General features: G+C 34.3%; 1 protein-coding gene across 1 annotated transcript in view; it reads left to right on the plus strand.

Annotated features, from left to right (window-relative positions):
* The window catches only part of LOC148946330 (unconventional myosin-XIX-like), a 60,353-nt gene that overhangs the window by 17,577 nt on the left and 21,591 nt on the right, over nt 1-21,185 (plus strand). Inside the window, exons 5-9 of the mRNA XM_089097666.1 lie at nt 1,309-1,670; nt 3,633-3,766; nt 6,564-6,796; nt 13,202-13,396; nt 18,462-18,593. Coding sequence (XP_088953792.1) covers nt 1,309-1,670; nt 3,633-3,766; nt 6,564-6,796; nt 13,202-13,396; nt 18,462-18,593 — 1,056 coding nt within the window. The remainder of the gene's footprint in view (nt 1-1,308; nt 1,671-3,632; nt 3,767-6,563; nt 6,797-13,201; nt 13,397-18,461; nt 18,594-21,185) is intronic.

The following is a 21,185-nucleotide window of genomic DNA, read 5'->3' on the forward strand; positions in this document are numbered from 1 at the left end:
TGACGAAACTACTAATGTAAAATTTGTCACCTTTTTAATGAAAACTATTGTCCGCAAATAATCTCTGCAACAAGATATTGTCGCTTGCCTTTGAGAAAAAGTAATACACACTCTCTTGTGAGCATCCAAAAACTATTCGATTGCTCTCATTTCCACTCTCTGGGGAAACTGGTACTGCCAACTCTAAAGCGGTGTTTGTATCACTTTAAATTCTTCAGATTAGCTATTGGCTGGGTGGCATTTATTAACACTGTCGATTATATGAAGTTAAATAGGGACGTTGAACTGGTGTATGGTCTATTACTCCGTGTTTTTGATAGCAGAAGGTTAATGGTAGCATTTGTCATCTATCAGACCTGATGCTACCCTGAACTACAGACAATAAAATTTTCTATGACACTAAAAAAAAAACATTGCTGTGATATATTCCAATGATAGAGTCACATAGGCATGGTTGAGAAGGAATAACAACAAAACGCACACTAACCTTTACCAGCTTCAGAATACGCCTATCCTATGTGAGGCCCTCAAGACAATAGAAAGGTTACTTATGTAACCAACTTGAGACATTGCGGAAAAGAGCTGTCAAAGTAATTCTGTACAACGCTTATGCAGGTTGTGAACCAGCATAATCCATCCTAAAACTACCCTCCTTTCACGAGTGTCGCTTTAGTTTTATCTGCAAAATTTGGCCAATTGCTTCTGAGCAGTGATAACCATAGAAACATGTTACCACCACTTATAATAAAAAGTAAGTGCAAGATCAAAAACCAAAGACTGATTAAAATGCCAAAGAAAACAACAAAGCAAACAAAAAACGACAAAGTAAACGAAAACATGAAAAAACTCACAATAAAATAATAACTCCACCTCATTATATATAAAATTAATCTTCCTTATCCAGGCGATCTTCCATTCCCCAAGAAAGTCTGTCTTTGGCGCATTGCCAAATAAACATACTCCCCTACATCTCGAATACCAGTTTGGCAATTATTCTTCATTATTTCCATTATCCATACCTCATCCCAATCTTGCATCATTTAGATCGTTAAACTTTACCAAATGCAGCATATGAAGCGCTGCAGGTCGTCCCCACACGTCAGGACAATAACAAAAACCATAATCTGCAGAATTAACGATATTTAAGAAAATCTTTCCTATTGGAATTTTCCTATGCTTTTTTGCATAATTATGCATCTGTTAATTGGTATTTTTGCATATAATTCTATAATTCTATTCTTTACTTCTTTTTTTACTGCCTTTTTTTTTACTGTACCTCTTGTTTTACTATGATTCTGACTTTTTCAGGTTGTCGCTGGCCTCTCACAGTCGGAAAAAGAGTCTCTCTATTTAAACGGGTCTTTTAAAATAATTAGCTCTGAGCCTACTGAAGATGATGCCCAAAACTTTTATGAGACTCGTCAAGCCTTCTTTGAATTGGGCTTTAGTGATTCTGATTTTAAAAGTGTTCTCGGAATTTTGGCAATCCTCTTAAATTTGGGAAACGTAGGTTTTTCTTTCAATGAAATTTGGAATGTCAACGAGGACCAGGAAGAATGGTTGACTGTTTGCAAATTAGCCGGTGTTGATGCTGGAAGCCTTGCAAATTGTTTGACTGTTAGAAAAATATCGGCTGGGACGTTTGATAAACGGGCTGGAGTGATATTTAGGTAAGCGGACACACAATTTCACTTTTGTAATTGTTTTTTGAATTGATAGATAAGCTGTGAAAAAAGGTTTAAAGCTTGCGAATCTATTCATACTCGCCCTATAGTCCTCCAAAAACCAAAGTTTTTTTTTTATAAATTTTCTTTCTTAAAAAATATACTTTAAGCTTTATTAGACAGTTTCTTTTTGTTTACTATTTTTTTGCTAATGACCTCCAGTCAATATCTATCCTGAATACTTTGTAATTTTTTTTGCCTTAATATGTTGTATCAAGTATACTTATTTAACTTGTTTTTATAATTAATAAAGTAAAACTTACATATTCTTGTAACTTTCGTAATTAATAAAAGGAAAAAAAGGGCTAAAAAGCTGATACCAGTAAATTCGACTCGGTGTTGGTGACAAATTTTGAGGATTTTTCTGGAAGAAGGGGGTGAAACAAAACCAAACTTAGAAGTATTATCTTTCGACCCTGTGTGTCTTGACCCTTATGTCTTGCAGGTTCAAAAAAGAAATCAATCATGTTTGGGTATATCTATATGCCCTCAGTGCTTTTGGTGATAGTATGAAATAATGATGTTTTAATTTTCTGCCACTTCATCGTCTATATATTTACATGGATATTTATGTAGAAAGATTACATGTATCAAATTGCACGAGCACCAATGTCTATTGAGTAAATGTCTATTGGTAAACTTGCCACGATTAAACTGATCTAGCAAATATACCTCGGGAGATATTTCTGAATATACCTCTGGGGGTTGTCAAAAGTGCGTATCTGCAATGACTCAGGAACGGCTAAGGGTATTAAGTTGATATTCTTAGGAAATATCAAAGTGAATATTGAACTGAAATTGTTGTTGTTGAATTAAAAATTTAGGAGAATGTAAAACACTATATATGTCTAGATTGTCAAAAGTATATCTGCAATAGGTGAGGAAAAGCTAAGAGTATCAATAAGAAACTTTCATGGAGTTTTGAGGATGATTTGAACTAGATCAAAATACAGTAGGTGCATCCAGGTTGTCAAATAGGCCTTTTTGCAATAGTTCAGGAGTATTCAGTTGACCTTCTAAGGGTATTCAATTGAAACTTTCAGTGAATTCTGTGGGGGATACTAAAACTAAATAAAAAAAATACTATGTGCATTCAAATTGTAAAAAGGATGTATCTACCATATCTGAGGAACGGCTATGGGTATTAAGTTAAAACTTTCAAGGAGCTTTGAGGGGATTTTGGATCGAGTCAAATAACACTATCTGCATCCAGATTGTCAAATGGGCGTATCCCGGACCTTCTAAGGCTATCTCGGGACCTTCTAAGGCTATTAAGTTGAGAATTTCAGGAAATTTAATGTGGATATTAAACTAAATCAAAAGGTACTTATATATCCAGGTTTTCAAAAGGGTTTATCTGCAATACGTCAGGAACGGCTAAGGGTTTTAAGTTGAAAATTTAAGGCAATGTTGAGGGGGATATTTAACTGAAAAAGACGCTGTGAGTGTCTCCAGGTTGTCAGAAGGGTGCGGCTATGGGTATTAAGACGAAATTTTCAGGGTATGTTGAGGGGGATGTTAAACTAAATCAAAACAATATTTGAATGCATGTTTTAAAATGTTATATCTACAATATCTTGTGAACTTCTAAGGGTAGTAACTTGAAGCCTTCAGAGGATGTTGTGGGATGTGTCATTTTTCTTGCTATTCCCCTTTTTGGAACATCTTTAGTACACTTACTAAAAAAAGTATCCGGTGTATGGATTTGATTTATTTTTCTTTTTTCTCTTTGTCATACTTCAAGTACTAGTTTACCTTTTATTTGTATTTTTATGTCTTTTCTCTTATTTCTTCTTTTTCTTATTTATTTCATTGTATCACCCTTCCCCGGTTTTATAGGGAATAAATTTTTTTCGTGCTTCTTTGCTTCGTGCTTCACAAAAATTAATTTTGTGCTTCTGGTTTCAGTCCTTGCGAAACAGAGGCAGAGTGCATAAGTAGACGGGACTGCCTGATGAGACTCATCTATTCAACACTTTTTCGTTGGCTAATTGACCAGTTGAACAAGAAGTTAAGCGGTGTGACTACAGACAGTTTTATTGGTAATTGTTTTCTGTAATTATGTTATCGGTAATTGTTTTCTGTTTGTAATAAGTTCATTCTGATACTTTCTTATTTTTGGCCAAATTAAATAGTTTTTCCTGGGAAAGCTGTGATTAAAAGTAACTAAGACACAACAGTGATAGAAATTCACAAAAAAGTACCAGATATTTCGGTCACATATGCAGTGACCGTCATCAGTAGTAAAATTGTCTACTCAGTAGTTTTACTACTGATGACGGTCACTGCATATGTGACCGAAATATCTGGTAATTTTTTGTGAATTTCAATCACTGTTATCATCATCACTGTCTATTAAAAGGATTTTATCCCTATTCGAACTTACCTGCCGAACTTAACGAACTTAACTTACCTATTATCATACTTACCTGCACGGTAAGAACAAGTAAACAAAGCCATCCAACGCAGAATGAAATAATACACAGCATATGATAGATGATAAAGTATTGATTTCCTTAGTCCTCTCCCCCACAAAAATAAAAAGTAATATATATATTATATTAATATATTACAATATATTTAATATTATATATTAAATAATATATTACAATAATAAAAGTAATAAAAAGTAAGCTTAAATTAGTATTCATTCCTCACCACTTCCTTATCATATTTACAAAGCTTATCCTTTTGTTCTTCAGTTGGTTATAACTGAATTGGTTGTTGCTTATAAATCTTTTGAGCCTTTGTTCACTTGTTGAGCCTTTGTTCCAGAGGCATATATGCCTCATAGGAGCTATGGGAAGATATCCATGATTTGAACGAAATATAAGTCATCCGCCTTTGGCTCAGCCCATGCCTGTTTTGTACGAAACCGGTTAAATCGATAGCTTCACTTGCCTGGGTAGTATTATTTAGAAGAGAGGGTGGGTGAAAAGAAGGTGTTAAAAGTAGAATAGCCATGACCCAGGGTGTTTAAAAGCTCGGAAGAATAGGAAAATAAGTCTTGGAATTAAGAGTAGAATATTGCAAGCTAGAATGGTGACAGTGGTCAAGTATGGAAACGTGTGCGCTTGGGAAGACAGGGGAGGATTTGTTACATGATCCTCAGACGAATTGTCTACGGATAATATTGGGTAATCGTTTGACTAACCTACTCCAAAGATTAAGCTGTACGAAAAATGCTGTTCTAGGGCTATAATGAGGGAAAGGTTGAGAGGGCTAGAAGACACGTTCTGTGGCTGAAGGTTGACAGATGGCTAAAGATCGATCTTTTGGTCATCCATTTAAGGATAAACGAAAAGCAGGTCGTCCCTGAATATGTGGGAAGAGGTTGTAAAGGAGGGTTTAGAGGAAACTGAAACTTCTTAGGAGGAGGTAAAGGGTGATCTTTGAATAGATTGGGTGGAGGGGGAGCGTGCGCAGCTATGTTGACTTCAGGCGGTTTGCTGCTGCAGTGAGTTGCTAGTAGCAGTACCTATCTTGTCCTCATTTGCTGCCTTATCTCCTTATATGAAAAAAACTTTTATTCTCTAAATTAATGAAAATTTAATAAGAGAAATCTGATGGTTTTCCTCTTTTTACTATTTCAACCTGTGTCTCCATTTTCTTCCCTTTTTGTCGTGTTTGTTAACTTTAGAATTTTGTTTTCAATTTCAACTAGTTTTATTGCTTTTTAATGTTTTTTTACCTACTATGACTTCTTTTTCGACCATTTTATCACGTGACGCCTTGATCTAATTTATTCAACTAATGATTCATTCCGTGTCGTTATAACATAATACGATTTGTTAATGTATTTTTTAGTCACTTTAAATGAAGGTTTGTTTGGAACCACTTGTTTGTTGGTTTTTGATGTCAGATTGTTTACCTTACTATTTTTTTTGTCTTTCTTGTTGTGTTTTTTTTTCTTACTTCGGACGCCGAAATGCCAACTCGGTCTATCTGGGCTCGTGATAGATATTTTTTCAAAAAAACACTTATCTAGGTCAAAAATAGCTAAACATAAGATTACCCGCTGAAATAAAAAGTGATGACACATTATTCAACTTCACAGGTTTTTTCCTTTTTTATACAGGGATTAGTCAACAATTATGTCAACAATTATGTTCTCCTTTTTTATTCTTCCTCTTTTATATAACGCTGTGCCCTAGTGAATTCTAAAGAAAATGTTAGTGAAAAACTTTTCACTAGTATATTGAAAATTAGATTAATAGATTAATGGGTCTTGGAAAATTTTACCATGTGTTTTCTAAGTATTTCCTAAATTTATTTATTTCTGATAAATATTCTGAAGTGCAGAACTATACTACACGATATGCTAATTTTAATGTCACCTCAAATTGTTTGAACCAGATCCTTATTTTCAATACCTCATATTGTGCCGAATGTTCGGAATAATTTCCCAAAATCTTGAAAAAAGTTGGCGAATTCGTTTGATTTCTATTAAGATCTTATAGGAATCTGTCTCCAGTAATATGATTTTTGAAGTACAGTTAAACTGGATTTCAGTTAAACTGGATTTAAGTTCTCGATAAAAAAAGGATAGAAAAAGTTGTTTAATTGCTTGTTGGGTTGAAGCAGGGTTTCTTGGGTATGTCGCTAAATGGAATAAATTATTGGTAGGATGGATTGTTGTTACCAGGAGCTGTACAAGCGCAGGATTTTGTCACTTTCTTTGTATGTTTAAGGGGTTTATATACTCCAAGCAAGCGACAGCTTAAGGAGGGTTAAGTTTTTTGTTGTGTCGAGTTTTTGTGTGTAGTTTTTTTTTTAATTTAATCTTAAAAAAAAAAAAACAGTTTCTAATTCTTTTGATGTTTGTTTGATATAAAACAGGTATTCTGGATGTCTATGGCTTTGAATCGTTATTAAAAAACAGCTTAGAGCAATTATGCATCAACTATGCCAATGAACGACTTCAGTTTTTCTTTCTGCAAAACTTCTTAAAATTCCAGAAGCTAAGCCTCATGGACGAAGGTATTGAAATAATTGATATTGGGACCATGAATAATGATGCTCTTATTACTATCTTGGATGGCCCTTCTTCAGTCTTTGGTGTCCTAAATGAGGTAGGCTGTTTGAAGAAGATTTTTGGCGGTGAGAAGGCTGTATCCAGGGGGGAAGGGGGTCCGGATTTGAACCCCCTGAAACTTTTGTCTGACCTATAAAAGTAGCAAAATGCATTCAGACTAATTTTGAGGTGTTTTGTAAAGAACGTTTGCAACCCCCTCCCTCCACCCAAACGAAAATCACCCACGAAAAAATAAATCCTGGATACGCCCTTGGGCTGTGGTTCTTCTGACGGAATAACATAACAAAATTCTTACTTTATAATATGCGTTTAAGTTATTTTGTCTGTAGATTAGTTTTTTTTTCTTTTGCTTTATATTCTGTTTTTGGGTGCTTTGTAATTTGTTTTGTTTGGGATTTCCCTTTTTTATACATTTTTTGTATACGGCCCCAGGGCATTTAAAATAAACCGGTCTGTCTATCTACCTATACCGAAAAGTTATAATAATAATCTGTATTTAAAAGCCAACTAAAGCCATATACAAAAAGACATACTAAAGAAAAATTACACTTCATTTGACATCCTTCCCATCAATACAAAATTTCCTATTGCCACAATATAACGGGGAGTCCTAGACCTCATTAACTCACAAAGCAGCCTATCTTCCCCCTCCTGGATAATTAATATATTAAACAGGTTTTCTGGGTCACTTCAACCTTAATTCACGCTATTTTTATTCTATTTGGTGCAATATAATTATTCAATTTTAATTTTTTCCGTGTTCTCGGATTTTAAATATTTACAAATACTAAACTTCACCATTTCTTCGTCAGTGAAAATTCGCAAATATCGGTTTTATACATCCAGTTAGGGTGTGTGAACACCATACGGGGGAGGGTAGTCCTGTCCTCTCTTGTGGCCGGGAAAAAATCTTGTTTTATCCCCCCCCCCTCTTTTTCTCCCAAATATTTTCAGACTGATTTATTAGCAAAATGTTCCATTTATTTAGATCTGTCTAAATAAATAAAATTCAGTCTACATACTATTATTTTCATGGAATGGTGATGAAGATATAGAAAAAATCGGATCTACACCTTCAATTTGCTTATACTTACTGCCAACTGTGCCCTCTATTTTAATAAAAAATTCAAAAAGTGCAAAATGATTATAACCGTTGGATTATTTATCTGAAATGTATGTGCCCTGCGCAAGTGCCCCCTTTATCCCCTCCCTAAAACTGCCTCTGGGGTACAAACAATGGTCTCAACTGATATAATGGAATATCTACAATCAAGGTCGTATGCAGGGGGGGGGGGGGTAAATTTTTTTGTATCCTGCTAGCGATTCTTGCATGTAACAGATAATGCCGAAACCGCATCTACTTGTCAGTCACACAACCAATGTCCACATCGTTACTTCTAAGCAGATATTTGATCGTTCCTTAAGATCTGATATTGTGTAGCATTAATAATTGAATGACGTCGGAATAATTTTTCCAATGTACATTAATGACAATTTTGCTTCTTTTCAATGAAAATACCAAGAAAGGGTGTTTTCTTTCCTTTTTTTTTGGGGGGGGGGTAGCAGAGCTTTTTTTTGGGTAGTATAAGAAGAGCTCTTATACTAAAATGATACCGCTTTTTTTGTATCTTAATCTGTGAATTCTTTTTTTATTGTGATTTATATGTGAATTATCTATTATTGAGAAAAGCTTAACATAAGCACATCCCCTCCAAATGCCACGACATAAAATGGAGAAGGGATTATCAAACAAAACCCCCCAAAAATCACATTAGCCTCAGAAGAGGTTAAAAAAACGAAACAAAGTATAACTGAAACATCATGTAACGTGCTATAACTAACTTTACACTCAACTCCCCCCTTAATACACATCAATAGAAATTTCCTACGGACTTTTTTTGATTTTTGGCGGTGAGAAGGCTGTATCCAGGGGGGAAGGGGTCCGGATTTGAACCCCCTGAAACTTTTGTCTGACCTATAAAAGTAGCAAAATGCATTCAGACTAATTTTGATGTGTTTTGTAAAGAACGTTTGCAACCCCCTCCCTCCACCCAAACGAAAATCACCCACGAAAAAATAAATCCTGGATACGCCCTTGGGCTGTGGTTCTTCTGACGGAATAACATAACAAAATTCTTACTTTATAATATGCGTTTAAGTTATTTTGTCTGTAGATTAGTTTTTTTTTCTTTTGCTTTATATTCTGTTTTTGGGTGCTTTGTAATTTGTTTTGTTTGGGATTTCCCTTTTTTATACATTTTTTGTATACGGCCCCAGGGCATTTAAAATAAACCGGTCTGTCTATCTACCTATACCGAAAAGTTATATCAAACAGGTTTTTAAACAAAGTATAACTGAAACATCATGTAACGTGCTATAACTAACTTTACACTCAACTCCCCCCTTAATACACATCAATAGAAATTGCCTACGGACTTGTTTTGGATACCCGACTGACTGACCATATCTCAAACAGTCAGCTGTACGAAAAATGTGGTTCAATCCCACTGTCTAGGGCTATAATGAGAGAAATGTTGAGATGGCTAGGATACGCTCTGCGGATGAAGGACAACAGATTGCCAAAGATCGTCCTTGTCGCTCAACTATCTAGGGGCAAACGATAAGGAGGTTGTTCCCGAATGGGGTGGGAGGATTTCGTAAGTAAAGATCTAAGGGAAATGGGAACTTCTTGGGAGGGTTTAAAGAGGGGGGCTTTGAATAGATTGGGATGGAGGAGCGTTCGTAGCTGCGTTGGCCTGAGGTGGCTTGGTGCTGCAGTGAATTGTTAGTAGTAGTAGTAATCAAAACAAAAGTACTAATACGGTTAATAACCGTATGAAACACATACGGTTTCATAGTAAAACCTTAAAGAGGTGTTGTATCAAAAGCTTGATTATTTAATTATATTAAAACATGATACTATAATCTAATATTTAAATTATAGTATCATATTTTAATATAATTAAATAATACTATAATCTAAATAATATAAATAGCATTTTTTATTGCAAATAAGTTTTTTGCCAAAATATTCGCTGTTATTTCTTATTGTAATTTAAATGCTCTCCTAACTAATTTTTCTTTTTCTATTATGAGAGTTGAAGGAGAACGTTAATTTTTAACTCTGTGATACAAATTGATTTTATTCAAGTAAAGATAAATAAATATAAAGCCAAATATATGAAAAATAAGTAATAATATAAAATAAATCAATATGATAAATATAAAACTAATATAAAATTAACTTAAAAAATATAAATATGAAATAAATAAATTTAATAAGTATGAAGTAATGTAAATAATTAATGTCAAATTAATATAAGAAACATCAGTATAAAATATTATAGGTATACTAATTATACATTAAATGTGTAATACAAGCTAAGTACACTATGATAATCGCCGATATAATTCGTCATTTTAGAGCTCATTGAAATGCTACTACCCATAGCAAGACTAATAAACTTAGTACCTTTTGATTTTTGATAGCCGAATAGGTGACAGCATGATGACTTATTAATTATTTAATTTTTAATAATTATTTGTAATTAATCAATGCAGTGAATATTGGGTCATTACAATTCACAATCCAGCCCAGTTTGTAAGCTCCCTAATCGGCAAGGACCTAGCTAAACCTTTTAGTTTATTTTAAAAGCAATTTGAAGAAATGAAGATTGAGAATGTTTTATTTTTAAGGACAACGAAAATACTGGACGGACAAAGCGAGTATTTTGGTAGGGCAACCCTCTCCTTCTTCAGTGGTATCAGAGAAATCAGAAAAAAATGTAAAAAAAAATGGAAGAGATAACTCGGAGAAAATCAAACAACGCCGAAAGTCAACACCGAAAACTGAATCAAAACAAAAACTGAAAAAAATTAAAAATCTAAAAACCAAACAACGTAGAAAATCAACAAAAAAGACAAAGCAAATAAAATCCGAAATAGCAAACAAAGCCTTCTACCTAATTCCAAGAGCGAGTCGCTCACCAATATCTATGATTACCAACTTTGGATTTCATTTGTTTGTCATCTCTGTTGGTATTTCCTCGTTGTTTGGTTTGGCGGTTTTACCCGAATTTTCTCGTCTACATTTTTGAATTTTCGTCTAATTCCTCTGCTTGAGTTGAAATATTCGCTTTGTTCCTCAGTATTTAAAAAAAAACCTTCCTCGATCTTTATTTCTTCAAGTTTTTTTGTTTTGGTAGGCCAATGTATTTTACTCAATTATCTTTATAGTTTGTAATTCTACTATTAGAATTATCAACCGTGGCAATTAAATATAATTTGCTTAATTAAACACGAACTAAAGTAGGTAAGGGGTTCAATTTGAATGAGCTAACTAATGAATCAATTTATTTGTTCAATTCATTCGGTAAATAAATTTTATTCATATATTTTAATTTGTAAAATAAGATTGCCCAATTATTGCAAAATGAAATAAATATAATAATATAGGCTAAAGAAAAAGAAAAGACATAGACTATTGACGAAGAAAGGAAATAGAGAACAAAAAATCAAAAAGCTGTCGAATGAGCTATACTATAACCCAAGCCAAAATCTTAATAATTCATTTGATTTCTTCGACTTTTGGAATTTTATTGGTTTAATAATTCGTTTTTAATATTCATTTTAATGTTTTTAATTTGCTGTCGATATTTGGTCTTTTAGTTGCTAGTATCATTTAAAACATTCTTGCTACAAAATGACGGATTCTACAGGGGGTGAAAATGTACAAACAAATTTATTTATATTATTTAAAATTAATTATTTTTGTATTTGATTAATTATATTTTAATTAATTAATTAAGTGGGAGGAATTAAGTTAATTTGAAGTCTAATTTTGCATATGCTGTTTTTGAAGTCTTTGTTTTTCTGTATTTCTACAAAAAAATACATTTTGTTTTTTCTCTTTTCTTCAATTTTTGCGCAGATGATAGACCGTCATTATAGGTCGAATTATCCACATGTTTTTTTTTGCCATTATTTGCCTTATGCAAATACTCTTTGTTTGTGAATCTTCAAGTATGCAGATCTTCAAGTTTTATGTTTAGTGTTTGTTAGTGGCACCTAGTGTGATCAATCATAAGGAGAATATAGATGGCACTGAAATCCTTAAAAGTCTAAGACCTCGTCTGGATTTATATCATTCACCCTGTCAGCAGCAGTGCTGGCTTTGATTTGACAGCCAATCATATCCTTCGAATTTTCCAAGGCAGATCAATCATATTTGCTGTCAAATCATAGCCGGTCGTCCTAAAAGGATCCGCCTCCAAAAGTGCTGCTGGAAGGGAGAATAATGTCAATGAAGACGAGGCGCAAGCAAGAAAAAATGCTATTGTCATAAATGCTATCAGTGATACGATTATATGGAAATACATAGATGATGTGTTAGAAACAGGATGGCTTGGGTAGGCAAAAAAGCACTATCGCCTATGTTACATCCAAGGAACAGACTACACGTAACCTGACATGTATTTTATTAAAACACATGTACTAAATAAATATGGCATTATTAAAATGATTATTACCAAGTATTAGCGTGTGGTAATTTTAGCCAATCAGGTAGTTCCATTAAAAATCTGATTGGCTCAAGTTAATGCTAGCTGAATCTCAGTATTAGAAAGATCTCATTTTCAATTGGTCTTTAATTAATTAGTATTTATAATAGATTAATGAAAACTTAATCACAGTAGTTAAGAACGTGTCAAATTAGTTAAAATAAATAATTTTTATCTTTTATGGCCGAAATTGGCGTAGTCATGCTTGGTCTCAGGGTATTTTTGTGTAAATGTACAGAATCAAGAGTCAAACAAATAATGTGAATGAAACTGATTCGTTAATTAAGTCTTGTTATTAATTTAATTTATGGATTTCATTGATTTATGTTAGATTTTACTAATACCGAGGATTAGCTAGCGGTAATTTCAGCCAATTAGAAAATTCGATGAAAATTCACAAACTTTTCCCATAGAATCATAGAATATTGAAAAGTCATCAATATTTGGAATAGATTTATTAAAAAGCTGGAGTACGGTAGTAAATCACAGTTTTAATTAGTTTAAATTAAAACTAATTTAAAATTAGTTTTAAATCAGTATTTTATATTTAATGGCTGAAATTTGGATGTCATTTTGGCTTAGTAATTCTCATTCTCAATATATTTTTGTGTAAATATCCAAATCAAGGATTAAACAATTTCTCTGAGAAACTCAATCATTCCAATTGTTCCCCCACTTCAAAATTCTAAATTTTCTCGGATTTCTGGCTACTTCTTATTCAAACTACCTTTTTATTATTGGTCCTTCCCCGTTTTCGAAAAATTCCTGCGGCCATCCTTATTTCACAACATTTAAGGACATGACATATTATGTATATGTCATGTCCACTACATTTAATGGCTACTACATTTACGGACATTACATAATATGCATGCATCTTCCAGGAGTGCAGGATGAAACGCTATCCAACCGAAACCTTGCTGGTTGAAAGGATCAAAAAGGCTATTGAGCCTGCCATGGTTAAGTCTATTCAAAAGCAACAGCCTAAATATGACTGTATTTACGAATTCAAGGTACAGCATTATGCCGGTGAAGTAACTTATTCAGCTGTGGGAATCCTTGAAAAAAATTCTGACCAGGTAATGCTATTTTTGACCATGTTATTTTAGATTTTTTAGTCTGTGCATCAAGGCCGTATCCAGAATTTTTGTTCGGGAGGGGGGGGAGCACCAAAATCAGAACATTTTTAATTTGCATTTCGTTACATTTTTACGAGTCGAACAAACATTTCAGGAAGGTGGGGTTTAAAAACCCTCACCAACCCCCTGGATGCGGCGTTGCAAGGCCGTATAATATAAATATATTTAATATATTTATTATTCCGTATAATAAAAATATATTTGATATATTTCTTATTGTGGGTACTTCTTATTCAAATTATAATTTTTTTTTGTGGTCCCCTCCCCCCGTTAAATTCAGTCAAGGTGGTCAGTGGCTAACTTCGGATTTGTGAGTTGAAACCACCTCTTTTTGCCCTCGTTTTTTAAATTAGAAATTCGAAATTTTTCCAAATATGCGGGTACTTCTTTTTCAAATTATAAAACAATCTTTTTTATTGTTTTTATTTTTTATCATCTCCCCCTCCTGATAAATGTTCCCGCGTACGTGCCTGGATCAGTTATTCAAAAATTAAATTGAGCAGCTTCAATTGACCAATTTGGTCAGTAAAAAAAAAAAAAAAAAAAAAAAAAAAAAAAAAAAAAAGTAATAATAATAATTTAGAAACCACCATTCATATCTCTCTTGAACCACACTGTGGTTCATGGATTAGTTATAATGCTGTAGAAATTTTGGGATTGCCAGAAATTTCCAAACTTTCCTTTAGGAAAGTTTGTTTTCTTGAAAAGTTTGTGGGTGTTTCCACACAGTGACGTTCTTTTTTATGAATGGGAGGTATGTGCCCACCTAGATTTTCAACCCTCTCCCTAGATTTGATGTTGTTGTTTTTTTTTTGGGGGGGGGGTGAATACATCCAGTGAAAAATGCCAGTTTTGGTATTTTCATGGAAAAAATGGTAAATATCCCTCTAATTTAGGCTTCGAAAAATACATTTTTTTGCTATGTGTGAAAGAGTAACGTTTCTCAAATGACTAAATTTTAGCAGGATCTATCTTATCTATCTTATGATAGATAAGATAAGATTTATTGCAAAAAGCCTGTGGGCCATAGCAACGCATAATACAATCTACAAACCAACACTCAGGAACAAAATACAACTTTAGATAGTAAAAATCAGAAAAAGGAAAAAGAAAAAGAACAACAAAACGCCAAAAAAAGAAACACACCAAGGTTCAACTTTTAACCAACAAACACCATAAAACAAAATTCAAACCATAAAAATAGTATCAGGCTATCCTCTCAAACATGATTCCCTATTTTTAATCTCTAAACGAAGAAACTTACACAACTGTTAAATAGCACATGCGTTCATCTCAGCCATCCGCTGAATTAACCAGCATTCACTACTAAACACTCGTCCAAAACATTCATTCCGCAACTCAGACAGCTCTTCACACTCTGATACAAAATGAAATAAGTTTTCATTCACCAATCCACACATTGGGCAGAAATAAGGGCCAGCCGCCAGCCTAAACTTTCCCAAAAATTTTCCTTCTCTCGCCTAAATCCAAACAATACCCTCTTACCAACAACAAATTCTTCAAATCCTCTTTATTCAACCCAAATCTAAGATAAACCTCCTCCCCCCAACCGTCTTTGGCTTGGGAGTAAAACCTCAAAGACATAGATTGGTCCTTATTAGCTTGCCACTCTTGGATTTTTTGGTCCTTTAGGGTTCAATGGACTTCCTTCCATACTGACAAGGTTTCATCCATAGTGCCTTTCCTTCATTCCACATCTCTGAAAGTCCACAAAGGTCCAGTATTTTCTTAACCTGATTTGACCATAAATCACGTCTACCATCCTTCAAGCTCTCCAAATAAGCTGCCTTAAAAAGCCGAAGTCTAGGTAGCCTAATTATCTTCTCCCAGAATTTTATCATTCTAACCAATCTAACACTTCTTAAAGAAAAAAGCCCCAAATCTCCTTTCAGTACCACTGAAATAAATGAATCCTTCAAGCCTAGAATTCTCTTAAAATATCTTAGCTGAACTACTTCTAGCTTAGCTACTTTAGCAAAAGCCCAAACCTCAGAGCCACAGTGTAGACTAAAAGCTACATTTGTCTGGAAAACTCTTTTTTGGATCCTCATGTAAGCTAGCTGATTTAAATTACTTCTCAATTATATAACATATTTATTAGCCTATTACCCCTTAAATTACAATCTTCTACATGTCTAGACATTCCCCTAAAAGCAGTAAACTTAACACCCAAATAAACAAATTCATCTTTAACCTCTAAAACCTTTCCTCCAAAATTAAAATGAACCTATGAATCAACATCTCCTTTACTCTTAAATACTAATACTACTAATTTCTTAGCGTTCAACTCTAACTCCTTCTTTTCTAAATAATTTTTTATTATATCTAATTGCTTCTGAAGGTTCTCTCTGCTATCCGCCACTAGAACTATATCATTCGCGAATAACATGCATGATAGCCTAAACCAATCCAAAGATACATAAGGGGCTCCATTATTTTTCATAAACCTATCTAAATCATTAACAAACAAGGAGAAGAGCTTAGGAGATAATGTACATCCTTGTTTCACACCCACATGAGACGTGACCAGCCTAGAAAATTTTCCCATAACCTTCACAGAAAATTTCCGCCTCCGATACATATCTGCTATTATTGCTACAAAACAAGACGGCTAGCCTATTTCTAACAGACTTTCAATTAATAACTTCCTATTTACCGAATCAAAAGCATCTTTTCAGGTCTAAAAAGGCTACGAATAGCCGACCATTTTTTCCTTTAACATATTTCCTTCTCAATACACCCAAAGTAAAATTCCATCCAAAGACCAACAGTGCTGAATGTCGATCTAAAACCCATTTGTATAGGGCTCAGTATTTCCTTCTTATCTAACTAATCTTTTAGCCTAAATTCCAGAACCTTTCAAAACAATTCACTTACCACATTCCCCATAAAGATAGACCTAAAGTTTTCATGTAACTTCCTATTACCTATCTTAAAAAGAGGCACTGCTACAGAAATGTCCCATGAGTGAGGCCAACCAGCTTTCTCTACAAAAAACAAGAAAATTGCAGCCATCATGGGTATTAAAGTTGTCCTTCCTAACTTCAGGACCTTTGGAGATATACAATCTGTTCCTGGACACGAATTTCCATTCATCCTTTTCAACTGATCCCAAATTTCTTGTTGAGATACAGGCCTAATTAAATCATCATTCTGCCTTAAAGGATATGTTGCCGTCCCTAGACCTGGGTTCCTATCTTCTGAACCATTCGACTCATTCGCCCTAACATATTCTGACTCTCTATTCTCAAAATAATCTGGCCACGTCTCAACTGCTGGGACGTCTCCTCTTATTCCCGGGCCCTGGATTGAACATTTAACAACCGACCAAAACTCTCTTGAATTATTCACACTATAAGCTCCCTTAATTTCCTCATTAATTTTCATACGCCTCTCTCTCTCTTTTTAACTCTTTTAACCCTATTATAATCTGACCTATATTCAGCTAACCTGCGCAAATTCGTTTCCTGATCTAATGGGTCTGTTGCTTTAAGTAGCCTGAAAACCCTAATTACCTCTTCCCTTTTCTGCCTACATTCCTCATCGAAAAAACCCTCATCTTTTCTGGCCGGATGTTTTTTATCCTGAGATAAAGGCTTGATTCTCTCATAAATTATATCTGTAAGTACCGAAACAATTTGGTGCAATTCAGCTGCATGTAATTTCTTACGAGTATGTTTGCTCGTAAGAAATTAAATTATTTCTTAACGAAATTAAATTATTAATAAATAGAAGTCTGTATGTCTAACAAAGATTGTGGTCAGATTCTCAAGCTACAAACCTATTTATTTATTCATTTTATTCGCCTGTTTGTTCTTTCTTTCATACTCATTTATTTATTCAACTTTTCCCTTTGTGATGCTTTTTACGTTTGAAATGCTTGGTTAAAAGAAGTGCGCATAATTATCTTTTTTACTTCTTACTTTTTAATATATAATTTAATGTATGTGCAATAAATTATTTGTTTAATAGATTTTTAACAATTTAATTTGTCTTATTGTGCTATAGGCCTAGTACCAGGGGAAATTGGCCTAGTACCAGGAAACAGAAATTGTCTACGGATTGTTCTGGGTACCCGGATGACTGACCGTATTTCAAACAGTAGGCGGTACGAAAAGTCCGGTTCGATCCCGCTTTCTAGGGCTATAATGAGAGAAAGGTTGAGATGGCTAGGGTACGTTGTGATGATGAAGGATAACAGATTGCTATAGATTGTTCCTTTCGGCCAACCGTCTAGGGCTAAACGGTAAGCTAATGGTCCACAGTTGTGGTGGGAGAATGCCATGATGAAAAATGTAGAAGAGTCGGGCACGTCTCAGGAGGGTGTGAAGAAAAATGCTTTTAAAAGATTAGGATGGACGAGGGGTGTGGGTAGTTGTGTTGGCTTCGTGTGGCTTGGTGAGTTGTTAGTAGTAGTAGTACTAATTTTCCTGAAAGAAACGAATTTTCCGAAAGTCATGAACTATCAAGGTCGTTTTTTTCACATCGGAAAGCAAATAATTATCTCATTACGAACAATGTCATTAAAAGAAAAATAATCATCGGGAAAAGATTGGTCTCCTGGTATACAAATTATTATTGTAATTGTTCAGCCGCAATGCGTAGCATTTAATCAAAGCCATTGAAGAATCCGAGACTCACTTCACAGCTACCAAACGGAAATGTCTTTCTCTAAAAGCTGTGAATCAACTGATAAGCCAACAACTAAATTGCGTTTTGCAACCCATTTTACTTATGATCAAGGCTCTCAACTTTTAGGGGTCTCTAATTTCAATCAGTAGACGATTTATAAAAATAATAAGGGAGCTGTGTGGGAGAAATGAATTTTCCAAAAGTCGTGACATATCTGAATTGTCTTTTTCACACTGGAAAATGGTGGTATTACAATTTTAAGAGAAATATATAGTGCCGTTTTCGAGAAAAGAACTTATAGAAATATATGTTGGTCAATTAATAATTTATTATTTATGTATTTTCTACCCAGGTTCCTGTTGAAATGGTATCCCTGTTGACTCACAGTAAGAATGGCCTATTGAGAAAATTATTTAAGGATGACCCTAAATTGTCTCCATCTTCAAAATCAGGGCGGAAGCACACAGTCTTAGCTAAATTCAAGGTAAGTTTCCATAATGCCCCATTGTCTGATTGCTACTTGGAATTGCGATGTAAAATTCAGAAATATTTAACTGCCATTTTCCCAAATGATGATAAGCATTGCCACAATAAGTAATTTTCGGGTTATGTAGAACCTGGAAATTCAGAGCCAGAGAAAGTTAGAAAAAACCGGAAATATTTTGGGCACAAATTCTTCTCCAATTAGCTGTCACCAGTACAAAATCGCTAATTTACTGTTTATTTGGGTAGGTGATTCTTATTTTTTTTTTTTTTTTTTTTTTTTTTAGCTTTGCTTGTTTGTTTTGCTTCTTGGACCTCAGTCTGTTTTTAATTCTGTTTAAATAAATAAATATCTTTATACCCAATAGAAATATAAAAATATTACACTATTAACCAAAAACCATAGAGTACAAATAAAAAAAAGATAAAGAGAGAGAAGCAAAAGAGAGATAAAGTACGATTAAAAAGAGAGAGAAAAAAACAAAACAAAGGAATCACACTAACTCATATATACAGACTAGTTCAAACAATTATATTGAAGAAACTTTGATCCGTATCAAGTGATTTGCCAAAATCTGTCGACCATTCAGAAGTGGCGGGCACGGTCTTTGCACTGAGGATGGAAGTCTTGATCAACACTTTTACTTTTTTACTTTGTGACTTTTTCTCGTTTTTATCGTTGTCCTAAGTTTCTCTTATAGTTATGCTTAGCCAGTAGAGTCGCAGAACTTTTTTACAAAATTAATTGGTATGAGTAGAAATAAATTTACTTTCGATTTAAAAGAGAAAGAGTGCACTTTTTGGCTATTTATTCGTATTTGAGCAATTTTATTTAAAACAAAGAAAAAATATAAATGCTAAGAAGATGTTTAAGATTTCCAAAATTACTCCCTCGCATCATATTACCTGGCAAAAAGGAATATATTGAAAGAAACATGTACTTCTATGTAGAGGGAACTTGAAAGTGAAGACAGGGCTGTTGGAAAAACTTGAGGAAAACATTTTCATAAAAGTGGAGCTAAGGTGGAGCACAGTTACAAATTGATTTTAAGCGAAAAGGTTATCCTTGGCTCCTCGAGCAGTCCTAACCAAACCCCTTGCGAATCCTAAACGTCGTTTCGAAACCCCTTGAAAACGGCAGCGGGTTGAAACGAAAAGTGCAGCATTATAATCTTCATTGTCTAAATCTTTCATCAGAGGCCTACAAACCCGGACCAGAGGCTTATAAACCCAGACCAGAGACTTAAACGACAATTCGAGACCCCGTGACAACGGCAGCGGGTTGAAATTGAAAGTGCACCATTGGAATCACCATGATCCAAATCCTTCACCAGAGGCTTGTAGTTTCCCATCTTCAAGACTTCTAACCAGCCTTACCTTCCGGCAATGAACATATTGAAAGAAAGATGTACTTGCATATGGAGTGAGCTTTAAAGCAAAAATAGGGAAGTTAAGAAAACTCTCTCGTTCTCTGCTCTCGGAGCTGATAAAACGCTGGGGATTGTGGATTGAGTCACCCACTTTGCCCGTATCGCAGCTCCAAAGTGCCGTGAATAGTTTATTACATCAGGACTCTTGTACATGAAAGAAACATTCTAGAATATGATAATGATATAATGATGTTTAATAAAAAACGACTATAGATATATTAATATATATAAAAGTAATTAAGAAACTGGAACGAGGGTGATTTAAGCCAGTGCAAAAGGAGCAACGAAAAGAAAAAGCAGATATTTTGACAAGGACCTCTGCCAAGCAGCCCTCAGCGCTCACAAACGTCATGTATAGCCAGTATGGTTTTAGAACATATCATAACACAGTTTTATTTTAATGTCATTTATGGCTGTAAATTACGATTTGGCATAATTCATCGTCTTGTATAAGGAGATGCAGTTTTTTGTCCAAAAATGGATTTTGTTTTTAACTTTATTTTTTTTGTTAATTATAAAAGACACTAGATAAAGCCATTTACTTTAAAAATGAGCCCTTAAACAGCTCTCTATGATGTTCCATTGCCCCACTAGCAGTAAAGAAGGAACAAAATTAAAGACAATTCAGGACACATCAGGGCTACCCATACAGAAAGTGATTTTTCTTGTTGTTCAAGCCAGGGCACTATACGTTTCTTGTATTAGGTTTTTTACCATGGTGATTCCAATGGTGTATTTTTTGTTCCGAATGGTGTATTTTTTGTTCGACCAATACGGGTTTCGGCGTTATCACTCAACTTTGCATGCCTTAGTTGATTCAGGTGAATACATATTAAATAGCCAGGACGCTGGAGAAAAGGTACTAGGGATTTTTTTGGATTTCACTAAAGTTTTCGACACGGTATGCCATTCAATCCTCCTCACAAAATTACGTTTATTTGGAATCTATGGTGTTGCTCACGAGTGGTTTTCATCGTACCTGATTGATCGTAAGCAGTGTGTAATTGTGGAGGGTAGTGTGTCGGCAGAATTGTCGGTAAAATCTGGCGTACCTCAGGGGTCGGTACTTGGACCGCTCTTGTTTATTTTGTACACCAATGACCTGACAACATGTCTTACTGCAAATGCACACCCAGTAATATTCGCTGATGACTCAAATTTTT

This window comes from Artemia sp. Qi Xiang Cuo, chromosome 12 (genome assembly GCF_049724085.1).
Source record: "Artemia sp. Qi Xiang Cuo chromosome 12, ASM4972408v1, whole genome shotgun sequence".
NCBI classification, from domain to species: domain Eukaryota; kingdom Metazoa; phylum Arthropoda; class Branchiopoda; order Anostraca; family Artemiidae; genus Artemia; species Artemia sp. Qi Xiang Cuo.